The following is a 20,594-nucleotide window of genomic DNA, read 5'->3' on the forward strand; positions in this document are numbered from 1 at the left end:
CTTTCGCTCATCTTTTCTATCATGGAACCCCTCGGAGGTCCATCCGTTATCTTAGCGTCCTGCTTTCCGTGGCATCTAGTAGAGAGCCTTGTGCAGTTAGGAAGGAGCTCTATAAATGTTTCTGAACATGCCACTGATGGACCCTTACCCACCATGGCTACGACGTGACCTGTACTGTCAATGGCTCTGGGGACGAGGCTGCTCAGAACTCTGACCCTATGTGACACTGGCCCAGCAAGAACTTTGTAATGCCTTCAGCAAGTGGTCCTTCCTGGTGGAACACAGAGGGGAAGGTAGACTAAAAACACCTGCTGCGGGCCAAGGGCTTCTCAAGCTGAGACCGAGCTGAAGTCCATCCCAGCCTCTCATTCATAGCTTGTCGAGGGCTTCCTGACTCACACGGGGCAGAAGTCTTTTCGGGAACAGCTCAAACGGAGAAGAAACACATCCTGAGTGTTGGTGGAGATCAGAATTTGCTCACCTTTATGTCCTCAAGTGTTGAATCACTATACTGTACACATGAAACTAGTATTACACTACAGTTTGTTAACGGACTGGAATTTAAATAAAAACTTAAAAAAAAAAAAACTTGCTCACCTTTAAATGGTTTTCAGTTAACACCCTGAGTCCACTGAGCTGTCTACTGGACAATCAGAGCTAAAGTCCCCTGTGGGCAGTCATTTATTTCTGCCGTGGGAATAAGCTGGAAACCCTGGCCTAGAGCTTCAGAGAATTCAGAGTAAGTTAACAGAAATTTGACAGCCTGCTAGTGTGAAATTAAACAGGGACTGCTTTTTTGCTCTTCCCATTGTGTCCACTTTTTAAAGAGCTATGTATTTGATTAAAAAAAAAAAAAAATCATGGACCTGGGGGAGGGAGAGAGCCTGGAGGAACATGAGCCCCGCGGCTCTGCTATGACTAGCTGGGTGTCCTGGTGAAGCCACTTAACTGCTCTTGGGCCTTGGTTTTATCATCTGTAAGTAGGGAGTAATCACAAGATCCTCTTAGTTTTTAGAATTAGGGGCTGATCAACGCAGATATTTCTGGTGAAATGCCTCAAAGCGGACACATGCTCTGTATAAATACAAAGTAACATTTTTCTAACTAAAGCAGATGGTGGAATTGTTTGATCCTAATACTAACAGGGTTCTGCTTGCTGTCAGAAGTGCTTGCCCAGGCATGCCAAGGCCAGGACCCGAGGTTTTCAAAGGCCCCTTCTTGTCCCCTATGGGGCACATAATAGAAGCGCTGTCCTTAGCCCAGTGTTACGAGGGGCCAGAGTTGCCAGGTGCCTCCCCATCTCAGAATTTGTAAGTGACAAATCAAAGGGACCAAAGGGGAGAGAGTATGGTAGCCCTGGTGATTGGCAGCAGATGCAGATGGGGTGGGGAGGAGGGGAAAGACGTCGACAAGAAGGGTCTGGAGGTGTGAACATTTGGTGCAGATGCTACTGCTTCTGTGGGAGGGTGGCAAGCACACCGATGGATCTGGAAGCTATTTGCAAGGCTGATCAGATGCAGCTTGTCTTCCAGCCGTGACAAATGGTGCCTGGCTGAACAAATGTTACATTTCCATGAATTAACAATCTCACAAAAATAGATGAAGAAGACAGACACACCTGCCCTCTGTTGGATTGTCTGAATATCTCACTTTGCCCCTCATTTCCTGAACTTCTTACAAAATATACTGGTGCATCCTGAAAATACTTAGGAAATCTTTGGCTAGCAACTGATGCTAAGTGCATCTCATTTTGATAGCATGGGCTCCTCCTTTCTTAAAAAATGAGGTTAAGTAATGACTACAGAGAAAATGGCACTCCATGCGGCTAGAGAGGACTTTCATTCTTGCCCTAACTTACTACCTGGGTCACTTCAGGCAAACCTCAGTGTCCTCATCTGTAAAATGGAGAGAATATATAGGCAGTTCTTAGAGCACGGTGATGGTTCACAATGATATGCAAGAGTTACTGCCCACTTGTGTAAGGAGGAAAAACCAGCTCACTGTTAGCTCTGGGCTTAATAAGTGTTTGCTAAATCCTGAGGCTGACTGTCCTCACGAGGATAGTGATATTTAGTGGGTGGGCCTTTAGAAAGTACACTGTATGCTGTCCACCATCCATGGCTGTTAGGGAAAGAGCTGACTGCTTCCAATATAATTCTTAACTCTTTGCCATTTAGAGGTCTAACTCATTCCCTGTCATTCCCAATCAAATCCGGACAAGACCAGAGGAATGGTGGAATCCATCTTTTAGCCTGATCATAAAGCATCGTCTTTGCTCTCCTCTCTCTTGAGGTGCCCACATGTTATGCCTACTGCAAGGAGGATGGAGGCTGGTGCTCCTGAGGAACTTTTTTTTTTCCTATTTGGAATTTTAATTGAATTGTGTTGCTCTGGATTTCAAATATCAGATCACCCACAATAGGACTTTTAAGACTGGATTCTTTAAAACAAATTTAAACTGAAAAAGCCTGATAAGAATGGGATTGAAAACAGCATTAATCTGTTTCTTCTCAATGTTGTGTGTTCGCTTGTTCAAGCTTCAGGATTGATTTCGCCTTTTTCCAAATGTTATTTCAGGATAAAAGTTGATCTGAGTACATAAATTTTTTCCAAGCCTTACTGATACCTACCAACAGCGCACTTCTCTTGGTTGCCAAAATAATACACAGATAAATATGAATAGAAGTACTTTCAAAACCAAGATGATAACCAAAACCTCTGTGCTACCAATCACCAGGCCACAGTTCATTTCTCTGAAAGATTCACCATTGAGGCTCTAGGAATCTGGGGTTTTATACAAAGCACATCGTCACCATGGCCCTCTCTTTCGTAGACTCACCTGGCCACCATTTCTTTCTCCTTATGAGAGGCATAGCCACTGCTGCTAAGGGGCTTCAGGGGGGATGACAGGAAGTAGAGGTGGTGATTGGTGAAGTACTGGTCAACCAGTGGGAGGAGAACCTGGAAAACCCACCATAAATTAATTTCTAGGAAGCTAACCAAAGCCCCTCCATTGGTTCCTTTGAAAAAGTTCATTTTCCGTGAGCAAAAAGCCTCTGAACATAGGTCCTGGAATTTCCAGGAAACTCTACCTGGTGGATTGCAGTTTCCAACACATTTTCCTCTCATACACCTCAAACCAGAGGTCTTGGGGATATGAGAATGGAGAAGGCTACTGACTAAGGGTCCCGAGAAATGTGCATATGGCTGAGTCAGCATTTTCAGGAGAGTCCGGTGGTACATCTGTGCTTAGTCATGTCTTCTTGGGCACGGTGTCCAACAGGATCACTTGGGGCCTAGCCTAGCACTACCAACCTTGAGCCTTCTGTCTCTGCTTCTCAGGCGCAGTTACCCCGAGGCCTCGCATGCATTCAGTCCTGAGCAGGGTTCTATGGCAGAGACTACTCCCTGGTACCCAAATTCATTCTTCCCTTCTTTCTCTTAGCAACAGAAACCCCCGTGTTTTAGCTGGGCATGGGGTCACCCAGCTAGAGAATGCATCACCCAGGCTCCTGGCAGCTAGGTGGATCTAAAAACGACGGAGTTTTAGCCACTGGGATAGCACTTTAAGAGAAGCAGCTTGGGGGCACCTGGGTGGCTCAGTCGTTAAGCATCTGCCTTCGGCTCAGGTCACGATCCCAGGGTCCTGGGATCGAGCCCTGCATTGGGCTCCCTGCTCGGCGGGAAGCCTGCTTCTCCCTCTGCCTGCCGCTCCCCCTGCTTGTGTTCCTGCTCTCACTATCTCGCTCTCTCTGTCAAATAAACAAATAAAACCTTAAAAAAAAAGAGAGAGAAGCAGCTTGTCTTCCTCTCTCCCTTTCCCCTTTCCCACAGATGTGGTACCGGTGAGACCATCCGGACCACACCAACACACAGCACACTTGAGGAGATGGTGGAGTACCACAAGAGGAAGTAGCTGGGTCTCCAGGGTGACGGTGTGGAACAGAACGGGCTGCCTGCCTCCTCAGACCACCTACCTGCCTCTGGATTGTTCCACAACAGAGAAACACAGGCCCATCTCATCGAAGCCACTGGAGTTTTGGGTATCTTTGTGAGATGAGCTTAACTTACACCCTAAATTGTACAGATTCTAAGAAGAAAATAATTTGGTTTAAATGCAGGGAATCACTTACTTTGGCAAAGAATTTGATCTCCTGGTCGTGGGGAGACTTTTCCGTTTTCCCACTGCTGACAATGGCTTCTACAAAGACAAAAGTAACACAAAGTTGGCCACAGTTAAAGGAAACTAAACCAAAAACAGTCACAGCATTTTAGAAACAGAGCGGCTTTCCTGAGGGCCATGGAAGGGCCATTTGATTTTACAAAGTATCTTCTATTTTACAAAGGACTTTCTCACTGTGCTGGTTAGTTGTTTTCTCGTGTCAATTCTCTCAGCTGTTTCACTACCCTTTCCTCCACTTTACTGACGAGAAAGCAGCTTCAGAGAGGTTGAGTCATATGCCCACAGTCACAAAGAAGAACAATGGAAAAGTTACAGTAGGACGAGTTATATGAAAAATGACAAATGGCTCAATCAAACCCTGAAACCAAGGATGAAACAGATTTTTTTTAAAGAGGGGGACAAAATCTCAGCCACCATTCCCCCCCCCAAAACCATACGATGTCAAAATGAATCACGAACAGCTACAGTAGGAAAGCATCATCCCTTGATAAAGGAATGCCACATTCTTTTTGAGAGCACGAAATATTAAGGGAAGCACACATTTGGGGGATACGTCATAATGATACTTACCCAAATGGGCAATAAACTCTTGGGCGGAATCAACATATTTCAGGATCTTCTTCAAAAATTTATAGGCAAACCTCTTTTCCATGGAGGAGGCATCCAGCTCCATATCCTTCATACCTCTAGGTTGGAAATGGGTAAACCCCAGGAAGTAACAGAGATGACTATGTGACTTTGGAGCATCAGCAATCCTATCTGTGTTGACTTTACTTTCCAAAAGTTAACGGTTATTCTGGTTTAGTGACCTGATTTGTCATCTGACTGATATCCCCTTGCACTTGGAACCTGCCTCTGTGAGCACACAAGACCTGAACTAGAATAATATCTGAAAAGATTTTTCAAAATATCTTTATCATTCATTCAACAAGTATCAAGCAGGGGATAAATCAGAGAAGCAAACAAAATCCCTGCCTCCATGGAACCTATATGCTAGACATACATAATATACAAAACAAAGTATAAATTATGTGGGATGCTAGAAACTAATTAGCATTATGAAAAAAGAAAAATCAAAGCAGTATGAAAGGGGGCCCAAGAGTGGCTGAAGGGGGGAGGCAAGCAGACTGCAGTGTCACACGGGCAATCAGTGCTGGTTTCATGGGGAGAGGACACTGGAGTAAAGGTTTGAAGGAAGTGAGGAGGTGAGCCATATGGACGTCCAGGGAAAGAACTTTCCAGGCATATGGAGCGGTGGTGCAAAGGTCCTGAGGCAGAAGCATGCATGCTGAGTTGAAGGGATATGGCAGATACTAGTGTGGATGGAATGGAAGTGAAAAACATGAGGTGGTTAGTAAATCATTAGGGCCCTGTGGGCCATCCTCAGAATTTTGCTTTTGCTCTGAGATGGGAAGCTATTGAAGGTTCTGTATAGGGGAATGACTTACACTATAAAAGGATTATTTTAGTTGCTAGGTTTAAAACTGACTGTGGCGGGTGGGGACAAGGGTTGAAGCAGGGGGCCCGGGGCAGAGGCTCTTTCAGGAATGATGGTGACCGTGTGGAACGGGTGAGAAGTGGTCAGATTCTGAATATCTTTTAAAGGCAGAACCATCAGGATTTCCTGAAGGATTGGATGTGGGTTGGGTGAAAAGAGGAGTCAAGGGTTTAGATTTGAGCACCAGGAAGAATGGGCTGTCATGGAGTGATGGGGAAGCTGAAGATGGAGGTTGGAGGCGTGGGTAGTGGGGAACGAGTTCTCCTTGTTGACGGGGCTCTTGCTTCCTCGTCTGCCCCCCAGGTGCCCTCCGTAGGGTCTGGCATGTGGTAAATACAGCTACTAGGATACGTTTGCTAAATTCAACGATCTTCTTCCTTTCCCCCCCGTATTTCCTTGAGTTCCTTTTTAGTTGGGGGAAAGAGGAATTTTTCATTTCCGTGAGCAAGTTATTTATCAGCAAATCACATTACGCATTCCTCGGGGTGCTAAGAACAGGATTAAAATGATGAAGGGAGTATTTCTCAAATGCTTCCCCAGAGGCGGTCTCCTGCTGTCTGACCTTTCCTGCTTGACAACATGGCAAATAAGTTTTGTTATTTTTTCATATGAGCTACAATAGAAATATTTGTATAGATTTTTACTGGGGTTTTTTTGCCATGCAGTGGCAACATGCTGTAGGAAACTAACGGAAGAAACAGCAGCTGGCTCAGCAGACATTTCTTTTAGGACGAATGGCTATATCAGAATAGGAACACTGGCTTGTTTTTCACCCTTCAAGGGACTTAGCAAGCATGACCCACGGAGGACAGCCCACCACCGACATCAGACCAGCGAGGAAACAGGTTCTACCTTTAAGACTTAAGCAGCTACGACCATACTCACATACAACACTCCTCTAGATAATTCTGACAAGCCTAAGTTTGAGATAAAAAGTCTCAGGAAATCTCGATGGATTCCATCTCCTCAGTGGAGTTGTGCCTTCAAAAGAATCAGTTCTCTTCCTTCAAAGGCTGTTTATGTCAGTTATGCGTACTATTGTTATTATGTAATTAAGTATCGTATAAAACAACAAAATGAAAAATGTGAGGAGGACCGTTGGTTCTGTGAGAGCTAAGCTGCATATTTTGCAAAGGCCTGAAATTGCGTTTCCAAATACACAGTTTCTGAATTAGGTCTGAAAGAAAATAACTGTAAAAGACAGGGGAGGAAGTTGAAAAGAAATCTAGAAGATTACTGTATTTCCATGGTTTTGTACCTGCTGTAATTCTCGCTGCTGTGTAAAGAAGCCCGAGTCCCAAAGCTTTGAGGATGCACTAGGTATATGGTTTATAACTCCAATCGATCAAACAACAAAGAGAAGGTCTTGGGGCCTATAGCACAAGATTTGTGAATGAATGCTTGTTTATGTGTTTCAATTTAAAAATAAATGTTTAAGGTGTATATGTATCATTTGTCATGACTCTTTGCTATAACTGGTTTTGAAAAATGGATATTGACTGGTCCTGTTTAGGTCAAAAAAGACGGCTTCATGCTCCCAAATAAAAGTTTTCTCATTTCAAAATACTAACAGCTACCCTTCCTCTCATCTGTTTTGCAGGCAGGTGAGTAAATACTTGGAGAGGGAGATACCACGCCCACAAGCCCACCCCCGCCTCGCTAACATCACCCGGAAGAGGACTTACCTAGAAACCACGATGCCGTTCACTTGGAGGAATTTAAACAGGTCCTGTGCCTTCTCTCGGTCCCTGAACTTCTCCTTGGCTGTCAAGGTGTCATATGGTACCAACAGAGGGTGACTGCCGCCACCTGGGCTCAGGAAAGTGGGAGAGGACAACATAGTTGGCCCTTCCTTTGCACCTCCGGGAAAACATACCTGCCCCCAGCTCACCTTCTGCAGGGGGCACCGAGAACCTGGCTCACCTTTGCTCTCCAGCTCCAGCTTCTTCTTCTTGGCCCAGATGTTGTGATAGTTTTCAGCCACGACCTCCACCATTCCCTGTGTCCCACCAAGGAGACAACAGTCAGAGAGAAAACGAGGAAGAAAAATGGGTTCCTATCCGCCAGCCTATTGCAGGCAGGCTCGGGAATGGAGCACCACCAAATGCTAACAGCTCATTGCTGAGTGTCTCCCATCATTAATTAGTCTGTGCTTATGCACCTCATTAGTTTCATATCTTCCCATACACACAGAAAGCAATTTCTAATTCTGTCCTTCCCTTGTAAGTTATTATCCTGGCAGTTGGATGCATTTATGAGAAACACACATTTCCATTTGAAACTGCATTCTGGAGGCGCTTCATTTGTCACGGGAGTTCAGGATTTTATTCCTGACCTGAGACAGGGAAATGGAAGTGAGAGTCAAGCCACAGTCTAGAATCCCCAAAAGCCCTGAGCTGAGCAAACTAAGAAGAATCACATCTTGGAGAAAAATGGCTACAAAGATTTCTCAAATGGAATTCATCTTTATAAGGCTCATGAAACAGTGACCTGGGATGAAGGGTATATGTTGGAAAGAAATTTTCTCTAAGGTCCAAAGAGTGGTCTGATGGACTGAGGAGTAACTGGCCCAGGCTGAAGCCTGTCGCGGCAACCAATGTGTGTGGGAGGGGAGAAAAGTGGGAGGGGGAGGCAGCTTAGGGCTTTTAATTTCATCCTTTGGGTTGTCTGCCCCTAAATCCTGCGCCATCACGGGGCCCCTGAGGGAATCCACCATGGGATACACAAGTGTCCCTGGGGCTGGTCGCACCTGCTGGGACAAGGAAAGCGCCCCCACCCAGGGGTCTTTCCACAGGTTTTCTCCTAGCCTTATTAGTTTTTTCTCCTAGTTGTTAGTTCTGTGTGTTGATAGAGTAAGTTGCTGTGTCCTCCTTTTATTGAGGCACTACCTATTATGTTGTCCCTGGAAGAAGTGCAAAGCCTGGCCTTCTTAGAGAACTGGTTTATTTTGCTGAGACTTGCCCTGTGGCCCCAGCCCGATGTGGTTCTCTTCCAGTCTGATACTTTAGTGGTGCTATGTTCTAGGCATTCTTGCCCCCCTCTAAAAAAAACTCTTTGGAGTCTAAAAAAAACTCTTTGGAGGATAATATGACCCTGCACTTAGGGGGTTTTAGAAAGCAAGATAAGCTGTTCTGCAAGTACCAACACTGACCTGGAGCTCCCTGGAGAGCACCACGTTGGAGAGGTCCAGGGGAGCAGGGCTGTAGCTGTTGCCCTAGGGAAGCAAAGACAGAATTGCTGGGTTTGCCATTATTTTCCTTATTCTTAACAGTATCCTGACTTCAGCTGCCAAAGATGTATTCTCAGGGTTCACAGTTGGTGGTTCTTGGCCCCTGACACCCCCAGGGAGAGCTTTCCCAGATTCTCCGGGGGTTCTTACTACTGGCCCAGTGTTGGCCCCAGGGCACGCTGTCATACCTGGCTGGCCTGGGACATGCTCCGAAGCTTCTCGTTTTCCCGCTGTTGAACCAGGGCCTCTCCCTCTTTGGTCCTCTCCACAGACCAGCCCACAGCCAGCATGGTTTTCAGGGACTCTCTGGCAGGCCAACGGTAAATTTCCTTCTCCTGGAAGAAAATCCAAGCAGAAGAGATTTGCAGAGCACACCCCTGCACTCTGACTGGCCTGACTCCCTGTGAAGTTGGCCCCCACGGTGGACAGGGTTGCAGCGGGCTCCAGCCTCTTGTCTCTAGGTCAAGACGCCCTCTGCATCATCTCTCCTAAAACACATAATCGTCAGTCTTTCTGACATTTTCAAGTATAAGACCCTACAGTCTTCTGCCTTTAGAGGGAATGTACCAGACATTATCCAGTTTGTGGATAAAGAGGTGCAAGAATAGGAGAGTGACCCCTCCTCATGTACTACTAGCTGTTTAAGATGAGACTTGTGGAAGTGATTGGCACAAAGCTCTCCTTTGATTCTGATTCTTAGATTCTTAGATTTAGAATTCTCTTGAACAATACACAATTCTACAGATGGCCAATATACATACAATGATATGCATGCTGTGCTTTACATACAACACAAAGCCTATAGCTTACAAAGAACGCTTACTGATCCCAAGATAGGAATTTGGAGTTGCGCTGAACCAAATTTAATAATAATAGTAATAGTAATAATAATAATAATAAACCCAAAAGACCTGTCCTTATTTCCTTAGGGCCCCTCCTCTCTACTCCCTTTGTCTGTCGTGACTGGAAGTCATTTCTATCTGAATTTCCTCCAGCAATTCAATGTTTTCCTAGCCCTAAGTCCCCCACATCAGCAGTCTAACAAAAGCCCATCCCAGTCCTGTTGCAAGTGAACTATGAATGCATTTTGACTCAGCCTCTAGGTGCTGAATAGTGCTTCTCCATCCAATGGGTGCTCAGTTCCAAAGAACAGAATGTGAGGCTGGCCTCTTGGAAACTGGTCCTGGGGCTCTTGCCCATTGGTGAGCTCCTGAGGAGTTTATTTAAATTGGAGGGTGAATGTGCCCTGAAGTCATCTAACCATCTGACTGAAAGACTGCCCAAGGAAGGCAAATCAGCATGGCCGCTCAGTGTTACCAGAGGCAAGTTTCTTACCTTTTCCGTTAATGTCTTGAAAGGCCTGATGAGTGGATGGGTCTTCACATTTTCATCCAGGGAAATTCCGTATTTCCATCCATTCTGACTCTGTAGAAATGTTCTCAGTTCAAATATCCTTGGCATCCAAAGAGCCCCACTGTATGACCCAAATCCCAGCTTCTATTTTCACTGAACAAATGGAATAATGGGATGTGACAGAGCTTGAAAATTCCCCCCCCAAAGTGTCTAATTGATCCTTTCAGGCCATCAAGCTCTCTGCCCCCTGAATTGTGAACTCTGCTCCTTTATTTCTTCTTGTTTCAGCTGCTGTCCTCGCCGCTTACGTGCTTGTGTTTCAGACAGAAGGAGGTTTCAAAAGACCTGAGAAGAATGCTTCTCAGGTCAGCGTGTCATGATCACAGGCAAGGACAGAAGTCAAAGCCAAAGGCATGTGAGGACTGGTCCTACTGCCCACTGCCTGGAGGGGGCTGACTTGATTAGCACTGTGTGCCCGCCAACCCTAGAGCAGAATTGTAGCAATGCATGTCTCCTAGAGTCATAGAAATTTAAGAGTTTCAAAATTCATTCAACAAACATCGGTTGAATGCCTATTACAGTAGATGCCAGACTCGGTCCCAGGCACCGTGGATACAGAGGTAAGTAAGAGACCCTGATTGCCATAACCTCACAGCCCAAAGACTCCTGGCTGATCTTTCTCAATCTCCGCCTCTGCCCACTTAGTAATGTGTCTGTTTCTCAAGTTTCTGTCCCTTCTCCAGAGCACACTCTCCCTGGTAGATGTAATCCAGGCCCATGGTCCACAGGTGGACAAATCTCAAATCGGTATTCCAGCCCAGATGTCTTTCCTAATTTCCAAACTTATTTAAGCTCTGCTTGGATGCCCACAGGTACCTCCTCACATGCCTGAAGCAGAACCTGGCATTTCACTCCTCTTAGGGGTCCCTCTTCTTGGTTCCCCGCATTTCGGTGAATGGTACCAGTGTACGCTCACTTTCCAAGCCAGACATGCGGGAATCTTCCTTGACGCCCCCTTCTCTGCACCCTCTCACGTGTGTTCAACTTCCCAGACCTGCTCATTTGCCTGCCTCTCCCTAGCTTCCCTCCAGTGTTTCAGTCCCAGCCACCATAGGCTCGCACCTAGATTACTGCAACAGCCTCTGTGCGGTCTCCCTGCCTCCAGTCTTGCCATCTCTCTGTGGACTCCATTTTCTATACGACCGTTAGGTGAGATTTATAAAATCACCCGGATCGGGGCACTCTACTGCTTTAAGATTTTCTGACTCCCAGCTGTCATCATGGTAAAACCCAAACTCCTTGTGGCCTCTAAAGCTATTGTGAGATCTCACTGACCTTTCTCAACTCATTTCTCACCTTTCTTCCTCTGCTCTACTCTGTGATCCCACCACATTGAACTATGGTTCTCCAAAGCCACCAGACTCTCTCTTACTTCTCTGCTTGCATCTGCTGCTCCCATGGACTGCAGTGCACTTATTTCCCTGGGCTTGAACAATGACCCACCCCTTATCACACAGTGTAGATGTCACCAGCTCAAGGAAGCATTCCTGGACCCTTGCTACTGATTTAGGGACTCCTCTTATGGGTTATGTGCTCTAACCTGGTGCTCTTGCCCCCCGCAGTACTGAACAACCTGTATGATGGCTGGTTTATTTTGTTTACCCCACAAGACTGTGAAGCTCTTGAGGGCAGGGGAAAATACGCTTTCCTTTGTTAGATAACCAATGCCCACTAGGCAATGGTGAGCAAACCTGTTTCCCTATAAATGTGCAGCTTACAGGCTAGTGGAAGAGAGATTAATCACATACCATACCAGGAGAGGAACAGTTGATAACTGGTATCACTGTATAATTCTTATAAATATATAAAACTGCTTTAAAAACACTATGAAGGAAAAGAGCAAGATGCTAAGAAGGCCTACATCTGAGAAATCTGGGAAAGAGGTATGCTAGGAATTCACACTGGGATGGAGAGTTGAAGGATGAATTGGTGACTGGTGTTTGCATGTGTGTGGATGAACATGGGGACCTGGCTCAGAGTGGGAAGGGTTTCAGGCTCATGTAGAGTGTGTGTGTGTGTGTGTGTGTGTGTGTGTGTGACAGAGAGAGGGAGAGAGACAGACAGAGATACTAAAATAAGGGGATGTGGCTGGAGGGCAGAGGGTGGAGGGAGAGATGAGGCTGATTGAGATGGCAGCAGAGGCCAGATGAGGTAGGATCTGCTGTCGGGCCATGCTTAGGATTTTGGCCTTTGTATTAAAAATGGTTAGAAGCTATTAAGGGATTTTAACAAGGAGAAGGGCTGGGCTGGAAAACAGTGGTAGACTATGACTCGATTTGCATACTGAAACTAGCACTTGCCAGCAGTGTTAAGAACAGAACTGACAAAAGGCACGTGGGCAGACTAGTTAGGACATTATCACCAGCATCTGGGCAAAGGATGACTGCAGCCTGGACTAAAGCCATGGCATAGATAGAGAGACCTCCCCAAATTCAAGAGGGACTACGGAGGTAAAATCCACACGGCTTAGTGAGAGACTGGATATTGCTATCGGTTTGTGGAGGTGTCCCTTTCCCCTAATTCATAGGTTGGCCAAATGGGCATACTGCTCCTTCTAGAGCAGGGGTCAGCAAACTGGACCCTTCAGCCAACCCACACAACCCCATTTTAGAAATACAGTTTTTTCAGAACACAGGCACACTCTTGCATTTATGTGTTACCTCTGGCTACAGTTGTGTTGCAACCGCAGAGATGAGTGGTTGTAACAGAGACCGCCTAGCGCACAAAGCCTAAAATGTTTACTATCTGGCTCCTTACAGAAAAAGCGTGCCAACCCTGCTCTAGAATCACGAGGCATGAGCCCATTCTACAGTTAACAAGGATGGTTGTTATCATCAGTCCCAAGTAGAAACTGATCAAAGAATAAAAGCAGACCCCAGATCAATACAGAGGCTGAGCCAGTGGTTCAAGGTGTCCCTGCTCTGGGGCACACGGCCCCGAGGTGGTTTTCTGCGGCTTTGCAAGGGACGTGGCTTCCCAGTTACGCACCGGAAGCCGCAGCTGAGCAATGGCCCCAGTCCTTAACTGGCTGCCCACAGGAATCCTGGATGGCTTTGGCACATTCCTCCCACTTTGCCTGCCAGCATTAAAGGGCTGACAGAGCAATTAAACTCATTAAGCAGCCTGACCTCATGTGGTGAGGAATTTTAAACACCAGATGGACAGGCTGATTAATAAGGGAGTGTCTGGAAGTTCTACCGCTGCCTGCCATAGGAAGATGTGCGTCCTCCCTAGAATAAAATTCATTTTGCTGGCAAGATGCAAGGGCAAGGCTTTCAGTTTTATTTCCCCTTTTCCAACGCTACGTTCCATGAAAAAATTAATGAAAGCCTCCTGCCCCGCATTACGCGTTGACGTCAAAACCACGCAAGCGTGTGCTCGGTGCAAACTCCAGAAAATGCAATATTTAGAAAAGAGTTAACGCTCCCGGAATCAATCATTTTCTTGAGAAATACAAAAAGCAGCACCAGCCGTTGCTGCCGCCTATTTCTCCGACCTCCACCAACCCTGGGAAATTGCTGCTCAGAAATAATGAATGCTCTTGGCACGGCCAGTCTGTCACTTAGACAAATCAGGCAGATTTCCAGGATTGGACCCTTTAATGCTGTTGGGCTGTTTTTCCCCCACCCCCGAGGATTGTCAGTTAGATGATAATCCCTACCTTGTCACAGGCCCATTTATCATGTGAATGCTCCGCGTACTTGGTGACGATGTATTCCCATTTTTCAGGCAAGGAGAAACTGTGAAATGAGAAAAAAAACATTACAACCTTCCCAGGCACTTGAGCTGGATGTACTGCAAAGATGGCGGGAACCAGCAATCAGCGGTCAGAGGTTGGATTGCTGCCCCAAAGCCGAAGCTGGATTCCCAACAGTGGGTCCCGAAGACCCACCCTGGCTCCAGGGCCAGACCTGTCCGGGTGAGACAGGGAGAATCCCTTTATCCAAAGACGCGGCCTGTAACCCCGCCACTCCAATCTGGGAATGCCAGAAATGGGTAGATAGAGGAGCAAATGTTACAAAATAGTGGTGGTTGTCTACCTTTCTGGATGCAGTGACTCATGTTTAAATATTAGAATGTGGTTAGGAGGGCAGACATCAGCTTCTGTCCCCTCAGGTGGTAAAAGCACTTCCATTTTCCCTTGAGGAACAAGTCTTGCATTGCATGGAGTCTTATGTGAACAGTCACCAAGAATGGGCATTCGACTAGGCCAATCAGACTCACTCTCCCTGGAATCTGAATCTTGAGATGTTTGAGACTAAGGCATCAAACTCTTTGAGCTGATTCATCCAATGGGGATCCTACTTGAAGGTTCTTCATTTGGTCACACTCCGCCTCGATTCCTGTCCTTCCTGAGGCCCGATTAGTCAGCTTTTCACTAGGTTTTGATAATAAGTCACTGTATCTTTGCAATAAGGTGCTTTTTTGCTTAACTTACAGCTTCGGTTACTCATATTACTCAAAGAACCATAATGATGCCAGAGGTATATGTGAAATCAGAACTCTCAAAATAACATGGAACCATACACATCATTAGCAAACAATTGCTAGCATATAGCATCTCAAAGTGTTTATGAAGGCATCCAGCTTACTAACACCATCTGCACATTTACGTTTTCACAGGGTGAAGTTCTCCAAAGTCAACACCTGCTTCTCTTGGGCCCTAGCTTGGTGGTTTGCCACACACTTAATCTCTTCTTTACAGTAGGTTCAATTCTGTTTCCTGCCATCCACTCAGCTCAAGGCTCCATCTGATGGAATGTGTACTTAATTTTCCCGAAGATGAACTTTATACATTATCAAAGCGGACAGCCCCTCAGAATGGCTCAGGCTATGCCTCTCATAGGAGAACTACTGATGCAAAACACAAGTCCGAGGGGCTCATACAGGAGGTCTTGCTTTCCCTGCTCAATCTAAAGCATTTTTAGAGTTCTTCATTTAAAATGCACCCGGAGGGGTGCCTGGGTGGCTCAGTCGGTTGAGCGGCTGCCTTCAGCTCAGGTCATGATGCCAGGGTCCTGGGATCGAGCCCAGCGTTGGGCTCCCTGCTCAGCGGGAGCCTGCTTCTCCCTCTCCTCCCCGCTTGTGATCGCTCTCACTATCTCTGTCACTATCTCTCTCAAATAAATAAAATAAATAAAATCTTTAAAAAAAAATGCACCTGGAGATGAAGACCGTATGACCCACAACACACTGTAACTAGGAAAGAACTGTCACAAGACAAAATTGAGCGTAAGACACTATTTTAAGTTTATTCCAAAATTCCAGCAAAATTCCAGCATGGCAAAGAGTGGGTCCACTCTTTCAACTAAGGACCCCATGTTGTTCTGTCATCACACCCTGAGGTCTTACTGGAGTTCAGCTGAGTGTTATTTATGGAGTTGTTTTGATGTACGATGCTATTAGAACTATAGAGGCCTAATTCACAAAGAATGAATATTTTGTCAAAAAACTCATTAATAAATTAATTGCATCATTTGTCAGGGCAGTTCTTGCAATGCCTCAGGCGACATTTGTGGAGAGCATTCATCTCTTATAATAAATAAACCACTCCCCCAAAAGAAAGCCCAGAATATAATAATACAGTATATAATCAGATATGGATGGACAAAATGCAGTGCCTGATGTGACTTGTAGCATCAACGGAAATGATCAGCAGTGTTGGCAGGAGGGAAGGAAGGAAAGTTTACATTTCTTGTCACTTTCTGAAAGAAAAACACAGGCCACCAGGCAAAATATAGGACCAGCTTAGAGAAGATTCTGGACTCACTTCATGGTGTTGATGGGTTTGGGGTCAAAGTTGCCATCTGCATCCACTGAGATCTGTTTCTCCAATGTGGCTGAGATTCTGGTATCTAAATAATCCGGTGGCAGGGCCCCCGCTATAGCACTGAGACAAGGAAGGGCCATTCGGAAAAGGTCTGGGTCATACTTCTGTGAAGAAAGACAAAGACCATGTTAGTACAGAGATGAGAACTAGGGCTACCCATGCAGAACCATTCAACAATTAGCTGAAAAAAATAACATGGTTGCACTTGTCCAGGTTAACCAAAATGGCAAACATGTAAATTCTTGGATACTTTCTGGTGGAAACTGAGTGATTCTTGGAGGATGAAACAACAACCTGTGAAGCCTGAAGCCACCTTTTGCTTTAAGTTGAAAAACCTTAAATCAAAGTTTAAATCATTCTCTCCCAAATAGTTAATTGCAAGAATATCTAAGGGTTACAGTGGTCTATAAACTTGTCCGCCATACATCGTTATAGAAACTGACCCAACCTGTGACCGGATTGGGCAGTGGCAGCTCTGCCAGTCCCTTCACTAGCTGATATGGGTCTTATGTTAGTATCATCAGCAGATGGCTCAATATCACATCCACTCTCTCTTGAATGGGGCCCAGAAGAAATTTCAGTCAAATAACATGGGGTTAGGAGCAGCTTTTGATCTACTCATACTAGAGCAAAGGAACATGGGAATCAAGAAAATTTAAGTGCAGGCGAACACCAATTGCAGCTATATACATGCTTCAGACTTCGGTAAGAAGACCAGACCTACTCCTTTTCTACCTTTAAAGTTGACGACCTCAGCAATCTAAATAACCTGGGTTAAGGAGTGGAGGCAAGTGTGAGAGTTTGAACTGTCTTTCACTCAGACTGTACAGAGGTTTGGGATTCAGAGACCCTCAGTTTTTACTCAACTTCCTCCTCAAACGAGTGGCTGCAAAGAACCTTCCCCAGAAGGGCATGCGGTCTTCTGAAAATCCCACATCTCAACCTCACAATGGCTGTTGGGGTTTCTCCTCTCCATCTGAACTTGGTAAAGGCTGGCTAACAGGGCCCACACAAGGTCAGGGGGAGAGGAATGGGGGCACAGGTAAGTCATCAAGACTGAACGAGGGACATATTTTTCTAATTTACTTTGGAAGTCCTTCTCCCATGTATTAGCTTTGCGAGTCTGGCAAGTTATTCAACTGTTCTGAGACTTTTCCTCACCTGTGAAATGTAGATTAGCACAGTTCCTGTTTCAGAGCATTGGGGGTAAGGATGGTGTAATATGCTTGTGAAGTAATTGGCACTGTCCCTAGCAGGTAGCAAAGGCTAATAATGTTAGCTATTGTTATTCATAGGTGTTGATTATTCACTGGTCATCATGGTCCTCCCTCTTTGTTCGGGAAGTGCTACCATTACCTTGTGGGAGAGGGAGTCAAAAATCCCCCAGAAGAGCTTCTCTGTCAGGTGCAATTCTTCTTCCACAGCTAGCCCATAGCTCCCCCATCCTGAAGGCAGGCAGTAATACTTCCAGCACTGTTCATAGTGATTCGTCAGAAGCTGGGAGGTTGGAACAGGATTGCACCAGCGAGTGGGGCAGAGAAGATCCACAGGCGTCCACACCGTGCAGGGGAGAACAGAACAGTAAGCAGCCCACGTGAGAGTGAAGCCAACAGATGAAACAGCTGGGTGAGCTACAGAGAGGTCCCTGCATACCACTGGGAATGGTCCGCTTTCCTGCGTGATGAGTTCTAGCCTGAGCTGAATCTGCCCGATTAATTCTTGTGCCTCCTAATGTGCCCCTAGCAGTTGGGAAATGGAGAGGAACTGTTTCTACTTCCAATGAGAAAGTGCTACCCTCTGAAAGTACTTGCTGTGTAACCTTCCAGGCACTTGAAGGTGGAAAGAATTCCTTCTGAGACATTTGTTTATAAATCTAGAAGATTCTGTGATGCTGACATGGGGATGATGGGGAGCATGTGGTGATTTTCTCTATATTGATTTCTGCCCATGGCTTTCCTTGCCTTTCTCTTGAGCCTTCTGATGGCCCGGCCACGTTACCACAGTTCCACATGTGGCCAGCAGAGGGCAGAAGTACAGCGCCAATGTTCCCATCCCGCAGGTGGGATCCACATCCTCTAAGAAAAATCCTGCTGCTCTAAGACATAAAAGGGAGCTCACTGAGTGCTGTTGATGCTGCTCCCTCAGGAGTCAGAATCCAGCTGACTGTACAGGGCTGCCGACGAAGCAATGCCAAGCTGAACTGTGAAAACCATGGTTTTCGGCTAAAATATTTATTGGGATTAAGAGTCAAGAGAACAAGCCCTTGGAGGGCAGTGAAATCTCTGACAATATACAAGCTGTTTTCTGCTGGGCATGGAGACAGAGGATTGAACTAAAGGATTCTGGGAATTCTGTTTATCCCAGTAAAGCGCATCTTAAAATCCTTGCTTAGACTATTTCTGAGAAGAAGGGAAAGTTCTGTTAAATCACCAGGCAGAACTTTCAGGTGTCGCTGGCCACGGCTGACACAATGAATATGCAAATACGGCAGGTACCTCTTAGGTAAAAGATAAAAAAACGCTGTTCTCCTGGGTGGGCAGTTGACTGTGGTGCTCTCCCACCCAGGCCCAGATGCTGCTCCCTGTGTTAGTGATAAAACTTTCGTAATTTATGAGAAAATCATCAAGGAGACAACAGATAGCTCTGTAGCTGTGCTTTCCACCAATAAAAGAAAACAGAGATAAGAGTAAAAAACAAACAAAAAAGAGGGTCTGTTACAGGGGAAAAAGGAAGGCACAAGACAGTATGGAACAGAAAAAGGAGAGTTTAGGTTCTATACTTGAATGAATAATTGCAAGGCCTTCAAAGCTCTTTGAGATTGAAAACATTCTGAAAACCTAATTAAGGCAGGAAAGCGCAAAATCCAAGTCCCCCTCATTAACTTCTGCTAAATCACATGTAGTCAGTGGAAATCAATTAAAGAAAATTGGGGCAGTTAATGATCTACTCTCTGCAACCTAGATGCTCAAGAAGGGGTTTGATATGGTGTGTTGTACCTTCTTAGTCCTCAGCTTAAAAAAGTAAAACCCATTTAATGTTTACTTTGCTCCCCCAACTGTGAAGACCTCACATTTTGCAAGGCAAGTCTCCGCGCCGTGGACGCTATTTCTATAACAGTGAAGAGGTTCACCTTAAGAGGCATTTTGCAGTATTCGTTGAGCTGGGGCACGTCAAAAACCAGACGTCGCAAGAGTTGCTGTAACATGGAAGGCCTCAAGTGACTGCGGTATGGAATAAAGAGATCGAATTAAAAAAGTAAGAAAGAATATAATAAAGGAAGGAAGAAAGAATGAAAAAAGAAACACTCATCCATAACCATACACCAACGCTAAGCCGCCAAACACTTAGCTCCTAAAACAAGATCTTGGGTAAATCACAGTCAATGATAACACACTTTAAAAAGTGAGTACACTTGACCCTCGAACATCATGGCAGTTAGGGGTCCAACTCCTGATTTCGGCTCAGGTCATGATCTCAGGGTCGTGAGATCGAGCCCCCTGTTGGACTCAGTGGGAGTCTGCTTGTGATTCTCTCTCTCCCTTTGCCCCCCCCACCCCCAACTCTCTCTCTCAATCTCTAATAAATAAATAAATCTTTAAAAAAAATCCACGTATGACTTTTGACTCCCTCCAAAACTTTACTAATAGCCCACTGGTGATGGGAAGCCTCACCAATAACAAACAATTGATTAACACATATTTTGTGTTACACGTATCATATACTGTGTTCTTACAATAAAGGAAGCTAGAGAAGATATTAACAAAAATCATAAGGAAGAGAAAATACATTTATAGTATTGTATTTATTGAAAAAAATCCATGTACAAGTGGACCCGCACAGTTCAAACCTGTGTTATTCAAGGGTCAACTGTATAGTTAAAATATAGGAAGAGGAATGTGTGGCTAATGAATTGAGCTACCTAAGGTAAAGTCTCATCACCAGGTGACAAGATGTTGTAGGGTCTATGCACACTCAAAATGCAGTCATTGATTATGTACAAAGAATGTAATAGAAAGAAGGTGCAGTTGATTTTATAGCCATCTCTAAGGGCCAACTGTCCAAAGGATGAAGCTGGAGCTGACCTGTGCATAGGTGGAATCTGAGGCCACCTACTGGTGTGATCAGAAGGGAATTTAAGGCCCTCTGAGCCACCATCCTGAAATCCTCACTACTGGAATATCTTTAAGTTAAGGCTCTCTCCTCAAAAAAACTTTTAACAGGCAAATGCAGTAACTAATTAGAAAACAATTTATCAGATTATCAAAGAGCTCTAAGGAACCAAAACATTAGTTCTTAATCTGAACACTGAATACTTGCCTGAAAGACAGTCTCATCTTCTGGTCCACGAACCCTCAGGGCAAGAGCCTGAGCTGTGTCCCCCATTTCTTTTTTTTTTTTTTTAAGATTTTTATTTATTTGACAGAGAGAGACACAGCAAGAG

The 20,594-nt window shown here is 45.3% G+C and overlaps 1 protein-coding gene across 1 annotated transcript in view; it reads right to left on the reverse strand.

The window, feature by feature from the left end:
• The window catches only part of RYR3 (ryanodine receptor 3), a 354,804-nt gene that overhangs the window by 86,532 nt on the left and 247,678 nt on the right, over positions 1 to 20,594 (reverse strand). The window contains exons 50-61 of the mRNA XM_021695474.2: positions 19,284 to 19,374; positions 17,510 to 17,650; positions 16,094 to 16,257; positions 13,985 to 14,063; positions 10,246 to 10,335; positions 9,099 to 9,245; positions 8,833 to 8,895; positions 7,605 to 7,680; positions 7,367 to 7,490; positions 4,754 to 4,869; positions 4,134 to 4,201; positions 2,840 to 2,961 (exon numbers count right to left, since the gene is read on the reverse strand). Coding sequence (XP_021551149.1) covers positions 2,840 to 2,961; positions 4,134 to 4,201; positions 4,754 to 4,869; positions 7,367 to 7,490; positions 7,605 to 7,680; positions 8,833 to 8,895; positions 9,099 to 9,245; positions 10,246 to 10,335; positions 13,985 to 14,063; positions 16,094 to 16,257; positions 17,510 to 17,650; positions 19,284 to 19,374 — 1,281 coding nt within the window. The remainder of the gene's footprint in view (positions 1 to 2,839; positions 2,962 to 4,133; positions 4,202 to 4,753; positions 4,870 to 7,366; positions 7,491 to 7,604; positions 7,681 to 8,832; positions 8,896 to 9,098; positions 9,246 to 10,245; positions 10,336 to 13,984; positions 14,064 to 16,093; positions 16,258 to 17,509; positions 17,651 to 19,283; positions 19,375 to 20,594) is intronic.

This window comes from Neomonachus schauinslandi, chromosome 9 (genome assembly GCF_002201575.2).
Source record: "Neomonachus schauinslandi chromosome 9, ASM220157v2, whole genome shotgun sequence".
Lineage (NCBI taxonomy): Eukaryota > Metazoa > Chordata > Mammalia > Carnivora > Phocidae > Neomonachus > Neomonachus schauinslandi.